The sequence below is a fragment of the Atractosteus spatula genome, chromosome 2, assembly GCF_055471065.1.
Source record: "Atractosteus spatula isolate fAtrSpa1 chromosome 2, fAtrSpa1.hap1, whole genome shotgun sequence".
Lineage (NCBI taxonomy): Eukaryota > Metazoa > Chordata > Actinopteri > Semionotiformes > Lepisosteidae > Atractosteus > Atractosteus spatula.
Genome location: NC_142707.1, coordinates 45,285,568 through 45,306,071, shown reverse-complemented (window position 1 = coordinate 45,306,071; position 20,504 = coordinate 45,285,568). Strand labels below are relative to the sequence as shown.

The 20,504-nt window shown below is 39.0% G+C and overlaps 1 protein-coding gene across 1 annotated transcript in view; it reads left to right on the top strand.

Annotated features, from left to right (window-relative positions):
- sec63 (SEC63 homolog, protein translocation regulator) overlaps window positions 1-20,504 on the top strand; it is a 36,336-nt gene that overhangs the window by 10,799 nt on the left and 5,033 nt on the right. Inside the window, exons 2-19 of the mRNA XM_088934446.1 lie at window positions 352-451; window positions 1,786-1,900; window positions 4,173-4,285; window positions 4,380-4,441; window positions 5,064-5,122; window positions 6,207-6,257; window positions 7,978-8,086; window positions 8,262-8,356; window positions 8,450-8,582; window positions 10,078-10,170; window positions 10,397-10,542; window positions 12,545-12,692; window positions 13,118-13,200; window positions 13,980-14,042; window positions 14,333-14,500; window positions 15,696-15,854; window positions 16,174-16,275; window positions 16,378-16,476. Coding sequence (XP_088790572.1) covers window positions 352-451; window positions 1,786-1,900; window positions 4,173-4,285; window positions 4,380-4,441; window positions 5,064-5,122; window positions 6,207-6,257; window positions 7,978-8,086; window positions 8,262-8,356; window positions 8,450-8,582; window positions 10,078-10,170; window positions 10,397-10,542; window positions 12,545-12,692; window positions 13,118-13,200; window positions 13,980-14,042; window positions 14,333-14,500; window positions 15,696-15,854; window positions 16,174-16,275; window positions 16,378-16,476 — 1,898 coding nt within the window. The remainder of the gene's footprint in view (window positions 1-351; window positions 452-1,785; window positions 1,901-4,172; window positions 4,286-4,379; window positions 4,442-5,063; window positions 5,123-6,206; window positions 6,258-7,977; window positions 8,087-8,261; window positions 8,357-8,449; window positions 8,583-10,077; window positions 10,171-10,396; window positions 10,543-12,544; window positions 12,693-13,117; window positions 13,201-13,979; window positions 14,043-14,332; window positions 14,501-15,695; window positions 15,855-16,173; window positions 16,276-16,377; window positions 16,477-20,504) is intronic.

Below are 20,504 nucleotides of genomic sequence, written 5' to 3'. Positions count from 1 at the left end.
CATTATGACCCCCTACTGGCACCTGTAATGCCACTTCCAGCAGTATCTTTAGTTTTCCCAAGAGGTTTTCCATCCAGGTACTGACCAGAATGTAAATATTTTTTAGTACATTTTTAAACTTCTAAGCTAAGCATGCTGATGCAGCAACCTACTTGAACTATTTTAAATGTGTCTAAAGAAAACAATAGTTACATTTTTAAACTGCTAAGCATTGGGAAACGTCAGACTGTGGGTAGAGAAGGATGTCGAGTTATCTGCAGTCGTGTTCTCCTGGATTTGCTGTGCTTCATCTCTTCCACCTCTGCTTTTGTTCTGATTCTTTCTACATTTTCTTTGGTCATGTCTCACCAGAGCAACTTCGGTTAAAGGCTTTGCGGAAAGTCCACGGAAGATGTTTGTGGTACCGGCTGCGATTGATGAAGTCCCAACGAAGTATTATTCCAACACTAAAGTACGTAATGTTTTTGTTCATTCGCAGTTGATGGGTTTCAATGTCGATCATGCACCGAAGAGGATTTCCTTAGACTTAAGCCAGCATTGTTGTTTAAAGTCGGAATCTAGGTTTATCCCAGAAAACCATTACCACACGTCCTCAAGAGAGGATGAAACTGAAACATCTGCTTTATTCAACAAGCAAAATTCTTACTTTGATAGCAGAAGCTGGTGTTGTGTTACAAATGTGTTGATAAGTGTCTGAAAACCAAAATGTAGTGCAAGAGTGGAAGTTAGGGGGAGAAGCTGACAGAAATTTCCTGCTGTCATATAAGCCTCAACACCAGCCATTTTTTAACAGTCCTGACAATAGTTGCTCATTAGACCTATAACAGTTATCTTAAGTGTTGCAGTGTCTAAGTTAGATTTAGAAATATTTATTTGTGCAGATGATAAAATTGCAGATCTTTGTCTAAGGACACATTTCACAGAAACAAAAGGATGTGTGCTGATCTGCATTGTCTGTGGAATTAGGTTAGCTGCTTGCTGTGGATATAATGTCTTCATTTGTTTTTGGTGTCCTGATTAAAGTTCTGCATTCCTCTCAATTGCTACAATACTACAGTAGAGCCTTGTGTCAACTCCTTCATTTTTCAAAAAACTTCCCACAGTTTCAGGATTGGAAGAATTTGTCTTGTTCTCAGCACAGAGCTCATACCTGTCTTTCCTACTGCAGTACAGTGACTGGGGAATGGCTGACCTCATTTTACTTCATCCATCCTGAAGATCTGTAAAACTGTTCTAGTTTAATTGTCCAGCAACAACATTAAGTGAAACAATTTTGAAACCAGTGATTTCTTTTCTCTTGGGCTCTGTTCGACTGTTTGAATTCCCATCTTTAGGTCACTTTTCATTTGCTGAAAAGATGGCTGTCCACTCAGCTGGGTTACTGAGTCACAGAGTAGCTGACTGTAGTAAGCGGTGTTCATTAAACGTTTAAAAGACCTGAATTTGGAATGATGATATAGTGTAGATATAGTGTAAAATCTCTGAACATGACTGGATTAAGAAGGTTTTCTGCATTGCCCCTTGCCTTGGTCATCCATGTTCAAAATCTATTTCATTGGTATGAAAATGTCATTATTTTCTGTGTGGCATTAATTCAGGAGAAAAGTGAAAATGTTCAAAAGAACAAGATTTAATAAAAATCACCTTCTCAGTAGGCAGTTGAGGTGAGTTTTAAGTTCCAGTGCAGTGTTTTTCATGTACTTATGGAGCTGCTGAGATTTGTCTTGTTTTAACACGACCTTCCTCAGGAACATTCATGTTTTACCTTTTCATTTTCTCTTACAGAAAAGTAGCCCTGTTGTTCGGATGGGCTGTGTTTTTGTTGCTTGCCTACAAAGTTTCAAAACTAGAAAGAGAATATCAAGAATACAACCCGTACGAGGTCTTAAACCTTGAACCGGTAAGTCTTTAAAGATTTTTTTTTCCCTAAACTTTCTTCCTGCAATGACTCACACGTGCATAAGTCAGTGAGATGTCTGTGCCTTCGTCTCCGTGCATACAGGCAGAGAACGATTCTAAGAGGGTAGCTGGGTAAGAGGAGACATGGTGCGAAAGCTTCATAGACTCTTGGACATCTTCCAGAAGAACAAATAAGCTGATTTTCTACTTGTTGTTTGCTTGTGTACAACCTTTCATTGCTTGTTTTCCCAGCTTGTGGATAAACACCCATTAAGATGCATGAAATCACTGCTTTTGTAACCATTTAGGAGATTTGTTTTTGTTTTTTGTGGGGATTGCTGTACTTTGCAGCAGCTGTCTTTGTGGTTGAATGGTTTTCTGCAGTATGTGTAATGTTATTGTTTTCATACTATGTAAATGCTTGGTCTGAATTTGATGCTTATCAACAAGAAGCACCAGGACCTTTGAGATGTACTGCTTATAAAAGGCTGGGGATGAGGGGACTCCAGCCCTGGTCCAGGAGAGCCCTGATCCGGTGACTCCTATAGGTCACACTACAGCACCTGTTTAGCAACACTTCCTTAAGCAAGTGATCAATTAAGCTGGTAGTGTTTCTGTGAAGGAAACGCTGTTCCTTGAGGGTTGAAGGATATTCTGATTTATGTTCCAAGTGATCTTTATATTGCATAATTGAAGTTGCCACATGTTTAATTGATCATAGATCGTAATTAATCACAGCATAGCTGATCAAAGCCTGGCCTTTAGTATGTGTTAAAAGTACCGCTGTGGCTCTGCGGGACCAGGGCTAGAGACCCCTATGCTACACTAGGTGGATTTCTGGAACGTCTCGTGTTGTGAAAGCAGGTTTTAGGAACAGCAGGCGTGGAAGAAAAGTGCACACGTGCCGTAGAGCACGAGGGGTGTTAACGCTATGTGTGGTGGATAACTTTTAAGCAGAAGAATGGGAAAACAAGTGCAATTCTTTTAACACTGATAACACTTGACTCTACTAACTTCATTTTACATAAATAATGATAAATCACTGTTCTGCAGGTAAATCAGTAAACCTGTTTGTTTGAAGCTCATGATTGTTTTTAATACTCAGTCAAAATAAGATGTATAATATTTGTATTAAAATATACTTATTAGGGAGAAGAAGTGACCTCAATTTATAGCTTGGGTTTTAAAGCGAAGACATGGACACTAGTTTATCACTTTGCTAAATGGCCAAGGCTGTCTTGCATAGTTTCTGTGTGTTTTCATCTCTGTTCATTTGGAGACACAATTCTGAGCAGGTGGCTCAGTGGGCTCATTAAACGGTCCTCTCAGTCTGTTACCTCTGGTGGTCTGGGCTTAGATCCAGTTCCCTTTCATCTGAAATTGCATTGTGCAGTTCATAACTTTGGCCAAAAACAAATTAGTCTCCACCATTACAATATAAGTTTCATATCTTGTCTCTCAGCAAGTATTTTTTTAGAATGAAGACGTGTGCAATGTGTGAGTTGAGACTGAACCATCCTGTTGTATAATTTAATTTACTGTTTATGGTCTTTTGAAAATTTAAGTATCCATCTCTTAACTATGAGACAACATCACGTGAAAGATGACAATCACTTTGGCCTGTCTAGTTTGATTGTTTAATATATCCAAAGTTCTTTACCAGCTATTGGCGTATAGAATATTTATCTTCTCTTATTTGGCTTGGACAACATGACTGTTTGCTGCCTGTTCTTATATTTAAATACACCTCCCTCTAGTTTTTACTGTCTTCTGGATTCTGTTTCAAGTCAATTTGTTATCAATATTTTATTAAATATTTCAACTGGATCCTCTCACACCCTTCTCTGTTCTTAGTCAGTTTTTTCAGTCTGTCAGAGTAGGACATTTATTTAAGCCTGAGAAGCTACCCAGTGGCTCTTGTGGATTTATTCCAGAGTAACAATTTTGTTTCTGTAGTGTGGAGACCTCTCAGTATGCTGTATTTTGTAATGAAGTAGACACTTCGAAGTGCATTGTACAATTTTAACATTGCTTCCCTTAATTTAAATTCTACTGTTTTAGGTATAGATTCGACCATTTTTTATTGCTTTGCCACATTGTCTAGTAGATCTTATCTTCTTTGGGAAGTGTCTTTAAGCTTCAGTATTTCCCATTTTTGCATGGCATCCACACTGCAGTGTCAGAAACATGGTGTAGAAGAATATATGAAATAACAGTGATTCATTTTATAAAGTTGTCCCACAATAAGGCTCCTCTACCTGTGTGTTTTCTAGGGTGCATCTATCTCGGAGATCAAAAGACAGTATCGGTTGCTCTCGTTGAAGTACCATCCCGACAAGAAGGGAGATGAGGTGATGTTCGTGAAGATTGCTAAGGCCTACCAAGCGTAAGTGTCCTTTTTTAATGAAGGTGCTCCCTCCTTGTTTTTGTAACTAAAAGGCAGCTTCTGACTTTCTCCCATATCCTGACTGTTTCAACAGTTTAACGAATGAAGAGTCCCGTCTTAACTGGGAGATGTACGGAAACCCAGATGGTCAACAAGGTGGGTGTAATATTTTAAATTATTTTAATTTATTCCATGTGTGGCTTTTTGTTATTTATCTAGCTTGTCCTGCTGTTTTGAAACTTTCTGCTGTATCTGTAATGTTTGCAAATGTTTGAATTATTTTTAATTAGAACGCCAGGGTCACAATTTGGACCTGGTGAAAAGGTAACTGGAAAGGAAGCAAGCTGATATTCTAATAGTGCTCAAATGGCCATTCCAAAAGCTATCCTATGAACCCATTTTGGAACCTTTTGGTTCTTTTGCGACAAATTATGGAAATACTGGGAGTCATAAATGGAGTCTGGATACTTGATATAAATCCATCAAATATATCGTACATATAGGCAAATGTATCATCATAAGTAAAGAAACTCAAAAAAGTAAAAGGCAGACTACAATTCAAAGTACTGAGCTAAACTGTTTTATACCTCTTATTAATCAATAAAATCAATAATGTGTGTTACTGGTTAAATCGGGTTTAACATGGGATGCCTTGATAACCGTTTTACTGTTTTGTGTTTTCAGTAAAATAATCTAAACCTTTGCACAGTCCTGTGAGTAACGTGCGTTCCAGGTAAAGAAACAGCATACTAACTGGCCTTTCTTTCTAATTCTCCAGTTGCAAGTTTTGGTATTGCTTTACCTGCCTGGATTGTGGACCAGAAAAACTCCATGCTTGTAAGTTTTTATTTTTACCTGGATTGTAGCTAATGTTCGTCTCTTTTCTCTGTTGAAATTCACTGTAAAGTCAATATTCAGTGTGTCCTGCGTGAACATGTGGTGGCCTTTTGAATGAGGTCAAGCAGATTCCGGTCATGACCACAGCAACATGATATCAGCCTAAGAAGAAAAGCTGCATGTGGTTGTGTGACTCTCGCTTCATAGACTCATTAGACCAAGTGGTCATTGTTGACTTTGACCTCATTCACAGATAAGGCTTACCCTGCATAATGAGATGTGAATTTTTCATATTTTGAGGATGCTTGTATAGTTCCTGTTGTGCAAAAAGAAAATGAACAGTGTGAACTGCATAATAAAATGATGCCTTCAGTTAACATTTAACAAATGAACAGATTCATTTTGGAAGTCGAACCAGAAGAAATAACTGTAGTTGTCTTATTAAACTTCCTACTTGTTTGTGTCTGAAGAATAGGATCGTATTAATTGTTGGGTCTACGTCTGTATGAAGGACAGAGTTCACGATAGAGACGTTACAATATGAAAACAAGCTAGAATGATCATGTTTCATACTGTTGACATGCCTTTTTTGAAAACCATCTGCATTTTAAACATGGTCACTGCAGCATCATTCAGTGTGAAATTAATATTAACTTCCATGTTATTTTAAAGGCAATAAATTGACACGGAAGAAAGCTACGCTGATTCTCTTTAAAAAAGTGAAATACCCTTGTGGAATTGGCACAAACTGCTGTGTTAATGTTCCGCTTAACCGCAATGCTAAAACATAGCTGTTTTCAGCAGCAATTTGCCTCATTTGTCAGCACTACTGGAAGAGCGGCTGAAAAGGAATGTAGTTTAGAGGTGAAGCCCAAGGAGCTTTCACTGCTGCCAAAGAGAAAGTCTGAGGCCTTCTTAAGGTGCACGTCTTGGTGACATTTCTTAGGTAATCCCCTTTCTCTTCTGGAAGAAATTGCAGTGTGGTTTAGGATTGTAAAAGGAAGGTTATCTCTGAAGTCATGAAGATGGTGATAAATATAACGACAGTAATATGGAGAAAGCAATATACCTTTTAATTTTGCAGGTTCTGCTGGTTTACGGTCTTGCCTTCATGGTTATTCTTCCTGTTGTTGTGGTAAGTATAAGCAAAACACCGTATGTTTTAAACCAGACTCTTGTATTTTGTTTTTTACGACGGTTCAGTTCGCCGTTTGATTCTTCTGATTTTCTTCTTGGTTTAGCGTTTCATTCGATCCCTGCAAATTACGAGGGCTCATATTCTCAAAGGGGGCTCAAGCCTGAGATGAATAATTAAAGTAACATCCTTTTCCAAAGTTCAAAATTTGTTTTAAGGGGGTTCTTAACCTAGAGCAGTGTTTTTCTTGTTTTTTAATCATGTGATTAAAATCGCAGGATATTCCATCTTTAAGAGCCTTTTGCTGTCAATATCACTGTAATTGCATTCACAGCACTTTGGCATGCTTTGTTGATATAGCAGGATTTGAATGGGCATTTTCACAGGTGTGTCATTTTTGGTTTAATTACAGTGTTATAATTGAGTACATTAAGTTCAGTAAATAAAGCATGTCGTTAGCATAGAAAAACTGGCAGTGATTTACAAAGACAAAAATATTTCCTTTAATTAGGTGTGTATCCCAGTGCTGTGATTTCAATAAATAAAACGGTTAACAATACTTATACCATGAAACAGTATTTAAACAGTGCTCTGAATGAAAAAAATGTGTCTTTATTTGGACTGTTACTAGTCCACCGTCTTCATTTCCCCAAGCAGGGGCACTCACTTGGCATGACGCCACCAGCGTGTGGCCGAGGAGTGGTTGGTCTCTGTTTTTCGGGGAGCAGTGGGTCCTGTAATTTGCTGGAAGCCTGTGGGTTGCTGTGATGTCAGTGAGAGATGCTCCGTTCCTCCAATCAGTGCTGTTTCTGGTGTGGAGCACTGTGGTGGAACCTGAAGCAACATTTCAAATGACGTGTCTCTGCAGGGGTCATGTCCACATGTCTCATACTCTGTGCTAAGTGGGTTCAGCCTTTAAATTGCTGGAAAGTTAATTGAAACAACCTAATTGTGTGGGCATTTAAGTATTTTTACTTTTACTAGCAATTGCCATAAAACCACACATAAAAACCAAAATCTTTCTGAACTAGTCAGTAAATAATCACCTTTTTTTCACATTTAGCTGCATTTACAACTTGCAATGAAATAGGTATTCTTAAGGTAAAACCACCATAATGGTATTGCAGAGTACTTCCAAATTGTCTGTGTATCTGCTTTTCATTAATTTTAAACTAACCCTTTGCATTTTTATCCTTTGGTAATTTCTACCAAAAATAGTTATTCTTCAGCAGCAGGCTAAAGACTCTTGCAGTTTCATCTCAACACCTTGTAGAAAAAAAGTCCACAGAGATTCATTTGTGAATACGATTGAAATTCAAATTTTGAATTTTTGATTAATCTTAGGCTTAAGTCAGCTTTGTGAAAAGTGACCCCCATGTGACAGTTTAGGCATCTGTCTGACATGACAAAATGTCTTCTGAAACCCCATGAACTTCTCTGTCAAGGATCACCTGCCTTTGAATTACTTAGAGAGGAGCAGATCTTATCTGGGGAAGTAAGCTTGAGGTTTCAGGTGCCCTTTAAAATTTAAGGTGTGGTGTGACTGCCAGGTTTTTTCAGCTCTTCCATAGCACCTATGGATTCATTACAAGAGTCCAGTGTGGAGTTCCTTGTGTGTGCTCTGCAGAGATCAGCTAGCTCTCCTACCAATGACAAGCCCTCGAGATTTAGTTTACACAGACATTTTAATTTGTTTACTTTTGTTTTTCTTTGTCTTTAGGGTACTTGGTGGTATCGGTCCATACGATACAGTGGCGACCAAATTCTTATCAACACAACACAGCTCTTTATGCATTTTATGTATAAAACTCCCAATATGAATATGAAACGTAAGTAAGGCCTGTTTAATTGGTTCTGGGAGTACCATGTGATTGCTGAATATCATTTTTGGTCTTATGATAGATTTTGAATATGTTATCTGTAACCACATTAGACTTAATGTAATCTAAAAAATATTTTCAGAATGTGTGAAGATAATTTTTTTCATTTTGGTTCTCCTTGTAGGTCTAATAATGGTTCTGACAGCAGCATTTGAATTCGACCCACGTAGTAACAAGGAAGCAACAATTAGACCCACAGATAACATTGAAGTACCCCAGGTAATGAAGTCCTTTGTTGTATGCAAAGGAGTGATTTATTACAGCCCATCTAGTGCTTGGCAGGAGTTTACTCTTGATTTATTACTGTTGCAGCTCATCCGGGAGCTGGGCAACATCAATGTGAAGAAGAAAGAACCTCCCTTCTGCTACCCTTACAGTCTGAAGGCCAGAGTCCTGTTGCTCGCGCATCTCGCCAGGATGGACCTGTCTGAAAATATCGAAGAAGGTACATCTCGGCCCGTTTCCCATTGAGCAGTTTTCTGTCAAAGATGGGCAGTTTCCTGACATTTCCCAATGCTTAGCAGTTTAAAAATGTAACTATTGTTTTCTTAAGACAAATATTTAAAATAGTTCAAGTAGGTCACTGCATCAGCATGCGTAGGCTGCAAAGGATCGGGAAAGGCTTATTCCATGCTGACGAAGCATTCCACAGCCGAAACGTTGTCTCTTTTCTTTTCAGCATGGAATAAACCTTTACTTGTTCCCTTATACTGTATATGCAGTGGTTGACAAAAGTATTGCAGAAGGCTTATAAGGATTAAAACAGTTAGGTTTTGCATGTCGAAGACTGAGAGTCATCAGGAGCAGGTGGCAAGTGCCACAGAGTTCCAGAAATAAATAAAAATGAATACTACACCTAGATCATAAAGAGTATATTAAAGCCAGCAATCACATACCGTACTGTACGTTTTAATCAGCGTCTTCAACATGACAGGGGGCTGGTCAAATAGACCCCTGATAAGTACCTTTAGTTTGGGTTGAATTTGAAAGTTCTCTTCTGTGTTGGGTTAATTTTCTTGATATTTAGCATGGAATTGACATGGGTGACAGTTCTTTATTTCTGATACTGCTGAAGATAATCTGGCATACTATCATTATTTTATTTTAGAAAAGTTAGAAATTCACACTATTACCTGCAATTTAGTTTTAAAGTTACATTTATACCGAAAGTACTTAAGGTGCCTATACCGAATGTGAAATCATTAAAGGAATTAAATTGTGATTGAAACCTGATGAATGTATTTTTTAAGCCAAGTATTAGTCCTATGCAGGTGTAAGCAGTTGAACCTGTAGTGGAGTACTTTTAAAAACATTATGTGCTTTATAAGTTCTGCTGGTGGTATGTAAGCTTTACATAACTTAAGTAACATTAGAAATTGTCTGTAGTAAGTGCAGCTGAAGTTATTGGATTAGTGTAACAGTAGTGCAGTCTGGGCAGAGCAAGATATGCATGTATATTGTATGTATTGTTGCATGTCTAGACTATTGTTTTTTTATGTGTATTTTATATTGGGTGTTATTCATTTTTTGTAGTTTTTTATGGTGATGACAAAGGCAAATTTCTACCTTTTTGGATGGACAATACAGTTATATCTTATAAACATCCACATGTTAACTAAATGGCATACTAAGTAAGGTCAGCAACTGAAGAATGAGCTGGCTTGTAATGTTTACAAATTTACTCATTAACTAATAGATGTTTAATGTGTTTCATATCTAAACGTAAAAAAAATAGTTCATACCCTTTATAGTGTGTCTTAGTGAATTTAATAGAACTTGAATGATTTTCTTGTATGCGTTATTTCTCGTTTAGCACGTATGAATTTTTACTTTAAGAGCTTAATAGGGTTAAGCATTGAGGTCTGCCTCTCTAGTTTTAAAGATTACAGTTGGTAAAACGAAGATGCAGTGTCCATTCTGTTTCCTTTGGTGATTTTCAGATCAAAGGTTTGTGGTGCGGAAGAGTCCAGCATTACTTCAGGAAGTGGTCAACGTTGGCTGTCAGCTCACTATGATGGCCAACAGCCGGGGAGGTAAGTGAAACACTAACTCCTCAGCCAGGGGCGGAGCAAAGAAGGAAGTGGAACTGTGTTCCAGTTTTCAGGGATAGCCGCAGTTCGCTCATGGAGCATTTCAGTTTGTGAAATTGATCTTGGAGCTAATGTTACATATTCTATTCCTTAACCTTACGTGATCAGGGAGAAAGAAACTGCTTTTCAAGGGCAAACATTTTATTTCGTTTGGTCGTTTTTACCTTAGGGTTTCATGCTCCTCGTTTGGTGTCCATTGAGAATTGCATGAAGCTCTCTCAGATGATAGTGCAAGGACTGCAGGAGTCCAAATCTCCTTTGCTGCAGCTCCCGCACTTTGAAGAGGAACACCTGAGATACTGCGTTTCCAAAAAAGTAAGTGCGGTCGGCTTGGCTGCTGGAATGTCATGAAGAAAAAAAAAGATATTTCATTATTTGCGATTTATTTCTATTATTATATCCTCCGATCAAAAGGGTGAAGAGAATTCCCTGGAAAGGTGGAAAGCTGGAAAGAGGTCACTAGAATAAGCAGAATCACAAAAGATGCATTTAGCATGGTTTGATATTCTCCCTGCCAGCTATACTGGAGATGTGCCTGTAGATTTTTCTTTGAGCATATCATTGATTTACTGCAGAAAAGGATGAATAGATTTTGAGGGGTTGTGATTCATGGTTGAAATTTTGAACTCCTCTTTTTGGCAGACCACTCCATTTTTTCCCCCACCAACAGAAGATTTATTTTTATAGGCACTTAAGATACATATGAATTTGTTCGCGAAGTCTTAACTAATTTATCAAGACGTTTTGTTTCTGAATATGTTCGAAACAAAAGGAGGCCCATCTTTCTTGTTCAGTTGGTAGTAAGATAGAAATCCAGGAAAATCACCTCGTTTTTTAACATGAAACCACAAATAATAAATGAGCAACATAAGAAGGGAGTTTGACACCCCACACCTTAAAAATTCTTTATAAAATGTTGTTTCCTCATTTGTGACTTAAATGTTACTAATTTTGCTGTTTTGCGGTCCCTGATGGTTTCATCCTCGTTTTTCCTGGGCTGACTCCATCTGCAGGATTTTGAATGCTCAAGTCAATTCTTCCTGTAATCTTGTGTTACAAGCTAAAAAAGTCTGGTTTATTAATCTATTACTCCTTTCTGGTTTGGTTGCTGTTATAGGCTGGTAAACAGAAAAAAAATGACAGCACTAGTTATGGTTTTAAAATAATGGCAAGGCAGCGTTTTTATTTTCATGTGCAGAAGTCAACACAACAAAACCAAGTCTTCTTGGACTTCTTTGATGTTTAGTCAGTCTTTCCCAGTTACTGGGGGTCTCCTGTTTAGAAGTGTGGCGTTTCTGGCCTTTTCCTGGCTACCTCACACACCTTTGCTGAAGGGAGCACATGTTTATGTTGAACTGTCAACTATCATGACAGTAACTACCAGTAGCTGCCCCCCTCAGATAGCTATGAGCTGAGAGCCTCATCAAAGTTTCTCTCCTTTGCTATTCTCCAACGAAATGATATTTCAAATAAGATCTAAATCGTGCATTGCATTTTTAAAACAATACTTCTCTTGATTTGTTTTACATCTTTTACTGTATCCAAGCATTTGGTTGGCATTTTGTATTGTTTCTCAACACTGTTTAGATGAGGAAATAGACAAGCTCGATATTTCTTGTACTGCTCTGTTGGTTTTGTTTGAAAAATGTTTAGGTTTAAAATGTTAATCATGTTTCCTGCATGTGATACCTTGCATTTGAACCTGTTAGGTTTCATTTGCCAGCATATCTCCCAGGATCTGATTAGTATTTAAATTTTTATTTCTTACTGAACACATAATGCAGCTGCGCTTTTTTTTTGTATCCTCTGCAAATCTGGTGCGTTAACAATGCCATCATCAGTACTGTTAATGTGTCTCAGAGCAGCAGTTCCATACTGACATCGGTGGGACCTGTTTCCTCCATTCCAACCAGTTTCTAATCCATGTATTACTTTGGAGCACACATTTTGTGAATTAGTCTGTCATGTTGGCTGTGATCTCTCTGAAACTCCCATTCTATATGTAGTATACCCTTTAATGTAAGTGTTGTTTTTGCCTGTGCTCACTGCCAAGTTCTTTGTATTCATTGTATTATGGGTGGCACATTGGGTTAAATCCTTGCCTCTGCTACTGTAATAGTGAGAATGTCAGAGAAAATACAGGCTTGAAAATGCTTTGAAAATAATTAGTAGTACATTTTTTTAAAGAAAGACCTTGCAGAATGTGTGCTGGAAGGATTTTCTTTTCCACTTTTTGTTGAAAACTGCATTTTTAAAATGTACGTTGTGGAGTGTAAGAAGGTAACTGTCTCTAAACTGTCATCGTCTGCTTCCGCAGTACAAAGTGAGGAGCATTCAGGACCTAGTCAGCCTGAAGGACTCGGACAGGCGCAATATGCTACGTTTCCTGGGGGAAGAGAAGTACGAGGAAGTCATGGCTGTACTCGGAAGTTTTCCTTACATTATTGTGGATCTCAAGCTTCAGGGTACTGTGCACTTCTGTGAAAGACTTCTGAAGATGAAAAACATTCATCCGTGTCCAAAATTAGTCCATTCATATTTTTGCTAAAAGGGAAATATTTGCATTACATGGATCATTTTGATTGGTGCAAAAACAAATCAAACCAATCAACTGAGCTTTGTGTTTCATAGTTTCACGTATGCGATGGAAACAAGCAGAATTTGGAAAAACTAAAATTCAGGGAAAATTATAATAAACAAATCATAGGGTGCATAGTCAGGATTAGGTTTGTATCATTTACAAAACGGTATGCGTCACTTCAGGTAAACGGTTTTTGATTTGTTTATCAGCTTTTATGTTTTTTCCCATTGTATCTTGGGAATTTCTTGCTGGAGAAAAGTAAGAAAAAGCAGATGGTGAAGTTTCACTGGTGTCTTCTGTCATTTGCAGTGCTAGACGACGAGGATAGCACTAACATCACGGCAGGATCCATTGTAACCGTCACTGTGACGCTAACGAGAAAGAGAATGGTGGTAAGTCATTCTTTTGTTCTTTTCCTTTTGGCGGTGGGTCTCAGCAAGCTGACTTTTCAGGTTTGCTAAATGGCTGTAAAAAGTAGTAGTTCCTCGCGGTCTGCAGCTCCCCATTGCTGGTTTCAAGCTGGAGTCCAGAGCCTGTGGGTTTTCTTTAACTTAGCCTCTGTCGTCGCTCATGTGTCGCACCCATTGAGGTGTTAGCTTGAACTCCAGGTGAGAGTGCTGGGGTTCAGCGCAGTGCGACGGGCTGCGCCTGAAGTCTGCCTTTTCTTGCCTTCGGTGCGAGTTGCTTTATGTGCACATGTGGGGGCAGCTGCATGTTAGTCCCCAGATGACCACTGGGTGGCATCTTCTCTTTGCAAATTTCAGCTAAACGTGTTTTATGTCTCAGTTAAACATGCTTCCCTTCCCCTGGAGTTTCGGTCTTGATTGAACCTCTCATGTTCCCGTACAAACAGCAGGTGAATGTGTCCAGCACACTGGGAGGTAAGGCTGTTCCAATGGCAGGAATTGACTGTTCTTCTAAACGTCAAATTTAAACATAAAAAAAAACGTCCTTAACACCCCTGGAATGTTGTCAGTGGTCCCTGAATGTGCACTTAACGTGGCTTTTCTCTCCTGAGAAAGTATTTTCTGGTGCCTTTTTCACCCATTGGCATTGGAGAGTTTGTGACGGAACAAAGAGGCTGGGCGGAGTGTTAGAAGTCTAGACAGGGCATGTGATAGTAAACAGAATGACCCCAAAACCATCTTTTAATTTCTTCTCTTTCTTAAAGGATTTCTTTGAGGCAGAGCAGGATCAACTCCGTGTTGTAGAAGACCAAAATACAGAAGAGGGGGTAGGTCAAATTTAAAGTTTTCAGTGGCATTAAAAAATGTAATGCAATGATCGGTCCAATTATTTATTTGGATGTTAAGAATTTCTTAGTCTTGGCATGGTGTTTTCCGAATTTGAAAGCATGTTGAGTTTCACATACAGATGCATACCATATTCTGGAGGAGGGATGCAGTGTTTCTTACATCGATGACTTTGTAACTTTTAACAACTGTTTTCAACTACAGAACTGAAAAGTTGTCCTTTCTAAAAATCTTTGAGAAACTACATAGAAAATGTTTTTTGTTGTTTCAGCAAGGAGAAGCCAGCAGAAACAAAATCAAAGTGTGGCAGAACAAGAATAAAGGAGCTAAGAAGGTGTCAAAGACAAAGAAAAAAAAGTTAACCAAGAAGAAAACAATTTCTCAGCAACAGCAGAAAACTGACAAGCAGAAACAAGCCAATGGGACTGTTTCTTCAAATGTAAGAAGTTTAGGAATCTCTTTCAAGTTAGTGCGTATTGTAGGACAAAATCAAGTGAGAACTAAAGACACATCCTTTGCTTATATTAAGATATTTGTGTATTTTAACACAAAAGGAAATAGTGGTCCCCAAGTATGACATAATATCATAATGGAACAAGTAAAGGTTTATTCCATGCTGAAAAAAAGAAGAAAATAAACACAACGTTTCAGTTGTAGAGCCTTCTTTGGGTGTGAACTACTATAATATCATAATGTACATGATCAGATACCAGAAATGAAGATCTGTGATTTCAAGGGGTATTACATCAGTACACAATGCTTCATCCTGGCAGGATGTTTGTTTGTAGGTCTTGCAGAATTAAGAAAGGGTAGGATCTGATGTGTACAGCGTTATGTCTGTTTGCTGCCATGTACTTGCTACCAGTGTAATGGCTACTGGTACGTGGAATCCCAGTTGATTTATTACTGAAAAACACATTCTTTGACAACCTTCAAATGTAAAATGAATCCTTTTATGTATACTTATAAGTATATGCATATATTATAGATATACTGTATAATGTTTTTATTTCTGTGATGCCCTTTTGATCTTTTAGTTTTGCTAGAGTTGACTGAACTTTTCAGTCTTCCATTTACCAGTTCCACATAAATAAAAGGCCTCTCATCACACAGCCCCAGCAGATTGTAAGACCTTATGGTTTAAAGACTGATAAGCCTTCCCGCACAAAGTTAAAGGTTGTATCTGTACTTCAGATCATACTTCCTTGCTCAGTCTCTAATTTAAAGCAAAACCAACGGTTTCTCTTTGCACCCCTCAGAGCCATCCCCAGTCTGTGGTGATGGTTCCCATGATATTTGTGCTTTAACAGTGATATAAATGTTTTAATAGTCTGTGTTCATTGTGTTTATTATGGTTTTATCAATTGAATGATCAGGTAAAGCACTCTAGCAAGACAGAGCAAAGCTCAAAATTGGTTTTGATTGTTATGGATAAATATCGTAATGGCTGAAGGATCCTCCAGTTACTTTGCTTCAGTTGACATGGTGACGTGTGAACCGCTTTAAATCTCTGGGGACAATTGCCCGAGTGAGGTGCAGTGCCATGAGCTCCATACGCCTGTATAGAATGAGAGAGCGCGCTGTCCCAAACTGCAGCCAGGTTTTCTGAAACGGGTTCCTGGTTCTCTGGGCAGGAGGTGGTCCCTTCGAAGGAGGAGGACGAGGAGCTCTCCGACAAGGGCAGCGACTCGGACGAGGGGGAGGCCAACAAGGACTCCCCCAGCGAGAGGGATGAGGAGAGCGACAAGCAGAGTGACGCGGAGGTGCAGGAGATGGGCGGCGACGACGAGGAGGTGAGCGGCTGTGGAGCCTCGTGCGGCCCAGCAGGGGCGATATCTGGACTCTGGGCTGATACTTTTATTGCTTTTTGTTTTACGCCTCCAATGCCGAGAGACACCTCATCCAGCGTAAAGCACTGATATTCCGCTGAACGTCTGCTTACAGATTTTCTGTTTCTTTGAAGAACACTGAAGCATTTGAAGGGCCAAGGGCAAAAACACTTTATTGTAATTATTGCTCACCAGTGGTGAGGTTTGGTCTGTATTGTAGCAGTCGAATGGACTCAGTTTGTCTGTCTGGCAAACCCTTGAATTCCTCTCTCTTTCTCTTCAGGAGTGGGAAGCACTGCAACAGAGTATCCAGCGAAGAGAAAGAGCTCTCCTGGAGACCAAATCAAAGATCACACATCCTGTCTATAGCTTGTACTTCCCAGAGGTGGGATAATTTGTTTTATATGTACTCTACTTCCGATCAGGCATCCTGACACTTTCAAAGAGGTCATAAGAATTACAACACTTGTTCTTTTGCCTTTTACAGGAGAAGCAGGAGTGGTGGTGGTTGTACATAGCAGACAGGAGAGAACAGACTTTGGTATCAATGCCCTATCACGTCTGTACGCTTAAGGATACAGAAGAGGTTAGTAGCTAAAAAAAGGAACAAAGAGTTTGTCTGGCTCCTTCGTTTACGTGGGCTGGGGTGGGTTAAGTGGCTGGGATTGATTTTCCTTTCCAGGCAGCGCTGATGTCGGTACAGCAAGTACCCAACAGGACACAAATGAGAGGAGTGGACCTGAGCACAGCCCTGCAGGCCCAACCACCGCTGATCCAGTTAATTGGAGTGATAAATGTTCTGGCAAAATAAAAATGAGCGGAGGGCACTTACTGGTAGCCTCACAAAGCTTTAAATACAGTGCCATTTTATCCTAACTGATTAAGGTTTTCTATAAAGATAAAGTTGCACATGCATTTAAAGTCTCCAGTGAGCTCTGATTAGCAAGCTGGTATATGTACGCAGTTGTACATATTAGGATGGCCTAAGCACAAGACATGCAAGTCATTTTGGCATTTCTGCTTGTTGGGAATTTGAAATCGGTGTGTAAATGAAGTCTGAAGACTGAGTCTCTCAGCCCCTCCTCCCTGTCAGCCTTCCACAATTAGTTGCCAAGCAACCCTAGTACAGTCGTGTCAGATTCTTAAAGGGGCAGAGCGCAGTCTTGATAAGGTTTGTTTTGACTGTAGCTTCAGATGTGGCCTTGAACTGTACAGAGGTATAAGGGCAGTCATTTTTATTCACGCCTGTTCTACTTGGGCAATTTTTTATATTCAGGCAATGGTTTTGAACAAGTAACATTGGGGAAAACCACTCAAAGAATGAAAGACTGCTTTTTGTTTTTGGTGTAAATTTGGTGCGTTTTCTTTTTAATATATTTCGTATAAAACTATTACAGGGAGCAAAATATTTCGGATGTCCCCAGCCGGACCTGTATTATGGAGAGCTGTTTTTGGAGTGCCAGTGTAGACAGGAGAGAGGGTGATGAAAGTTTTAGCTGTTCATGTACAACAAACCCTGCTCTTCTCGCAGCAAGCAGTTGGGTAAGGGAGAAGAGACTTCAGCTGTTCGGGACCCAGTGGTTTTGAATGTGCAGTTAGTCTGTACAACCAAGAACATTTTACAAGCCTCTGCCAGACAGTGTCCCCCTCTTCTTCCCCTGACCTCTCCCTGCCAAGAAACAGTACACTGTCACTGAATTAGGCACTAAAGTTTCCGATAGTCAAATCCAGACATGCATCTGGAAGCCGATACATAAATGACTGTTTTATTTATTTTGTTAGGTAGGTCAAAAGATGCTAACAGATTATAGATGTTCAGTTTTCTAGTTAAAAATTCTCAGAAACATAATCATATTTTGGAGCTCATTACCAATTCTTGTTAGTATACAAACTATTTGTGTTGTACATATCTAATTATATCATACACAAAAATAATTCTATATATTTATATATAGAGTTAAGTGAAGGCAACATTGTGAAGATAAAGAATCTGGAGGTTTTTATTATTTAAACATTTTTATTTAACAAAATTAAAACAATTGAATTTAAGGGCACTCTTTGTATGATGGCACTGTGGCTAAGGATCTGCACCTGTGGCTGGAAGTTTGCTGGTTCAAATCCTGCAGCCGGCAGAGGAATCTTACTCCATTGGGCCCCTGAGCAAGGCCCTTATGACCACACCCTTTACCAATTAATCTAACAGCCTGAAATCAAAATGCATTAAATCGGAATCTATTTTATCTTTATACATTGTACCTCGCACCATGCAAGTGAAAAATGAATGCTCAAACATTCTGAAAAGTAATTACAATGAAACCACCACCAAACCAAACCTGCAATAATATTTAAAATTAAAGTTAATACTAAAAACCATCCCATACTCGGAAGTAATGAGAACATTTAGCTAAATCAGCATCTAGTGAAGATTCAGTGACTGCCAACTGAATTTTAAAGGCAAGATTTTTGTTGTAAAATGAACAGCAAAATTGCAAAACAGCACAAATAAATAATACTATGGTGGATATAAAAAGTCTACACACCCTTATTGAAATTGCAGGTTTTTGTGATGTAAAGCTAGAGATAAAGATAAATCATGTCAGACATTTATCCATCTTTAATGTGACCTTGCAACCAACGAAATTCAAGAGAAAAACAAATAGATAATTATTAGGAAAAATAATTGAAATAAAAAAACCTTCAACACCCTGGTTGCATAAGTGTGCACACCCTTTTATAATGGGGGCTGCAGCTGTGTTCAGAGTTAACCAGGCACATTCAAAATCATGTCCAAAGCTTTTTTATATCCACTGTATGTACTGGTTGTGTGGAATAAATCATCAGAATATCTGTATGGTCCACTTGAAGTAGATTTAAATCAAATTGGTCCCACCACCGCAAATGAGTGTGACATTCTTGGTCTAGACTGTTTGGCCCCGATTGTGTCAGACTAAACTGCATTTCCTCTAGTCTCTAATCATTAGCAGCTCTGACCCACTTGCTGCCCTCTGTCCCTGCCTGTCAGGATGGTTGATTCCCTTTGTATCTTCCTCTATCAGACAGCCTGACTCCTCCTTCACCGTAACTAAATCCTCTTCTGATTCTCCCATATCCACATCCACAGCGTTTTCCCCCCGGTATTCCAGCTCACTCCCTCGTCCTCCTAAAATCCTTCAAAATTCCCATCAACATCTCAACACACACCTGTGCTCTAAGCTTTTATCTCCACCTGTTTTTATAATCCACTAGTGGAGCGCTTGGGATGTTACATACATGATATGATACTATCTGCAATCAAAAAAATGAAACTTCATGCTGAGGCCCTTTTCAATAATTGTGGAGCTTTGTACCTAGCAACATTAGTTTGATTGGACTGAAAAGGTGATATCTGAATTTATTTTGCCAACCACAGGCAAGTGTTGAACACTGAGCTAGTTTTGTGACAGTTGGTGGGAAGGGTGTAGAGCCAAACACCAGCAGTGAGAAGCTGAAAACTATTCAGAACTATTATAGTATGCACTGTACGTACTGTAGCTGGCGCAACCACTAAATTTACTAGACTTTATCAACCAATCATGAATGGTATTAAATTATGACCTGTATTCATCCATTCATAATCTCTTTAGGAAAATTCATAATGGAAGAGCAAGGTTGTTATCTTGCAGATCAGTGAATCTACTCTGTGAAATCCTGTATCTTCTTAATTGTAGTCTTTGTGATTTTGAACAGTTTCCTCTTTGATTATTGAAATAAATGTATGCTCATCTGACTTTTATTTTTTTCCATTGGTAAGTCTTTAAAGAGAAATTGCACTAAGAAGATCAATCTGTTTCTAAGGCTTCTAGTCTTTATAAAAAAGGCTGTAAAACACTGCGGCAGTTTAAGTTTTGGGTAACTAAAAGAGCAAAAGGACGGGCAGGTGATTCTCTTGCTTTGTGCAGAAACCCCATTTTGTTGTACTGCAACTGCATTATGTTTGGGGTTAATCAACCAAACACTTATGCAAGACTGTGTTACAGGTTACCCTTTCACCTAGAATGTGATGGGGAGTCAGTATAGGCACTAAAGTATTGCTGCACCCTGTGAGGCGCAGGTCTGGAGCATGTTCAGGTATTGATGAAACCTGTCAACTCTGAAGTAGGTTGCTGCGTCAGCATGCGTAGGCTGCAAAGGAACTGGTGAACTCCATGCTGGAATAAACCTTTACCTGTTCCTCATCTCAGTAATGCCACTGAAAAAAATGGTGGTCAAGTGTCCATCTTGGTTGACACACAAACACAATTTTCACTCAACATCCTCTTGGCTTTAGAATTGTATGTATAAAGTTTGGAGTATATTGGCTTAATACTTCCACAGCAGGTGCAGTTTGTGCTGCAGGCCATTTTTCTCAAAATGGTTTGCGACCTTTTGTAAAAATAATGGTAGCAACCCACATCTTGGTTGATGGAGGACTCCAGATTTTGCCACAGATTGCAAGGCTTATCTGTACCAGTATACTTGCCTAGTAGGATGTTGTTAAGCTGCCCAGTCTTCAAGAATGACCAGTTTTCAAATTAAAAAAAACATCTTTGCAATCAATTTTACTGCTAGAAAGGCAAATTACAAGAGTAGTAACAG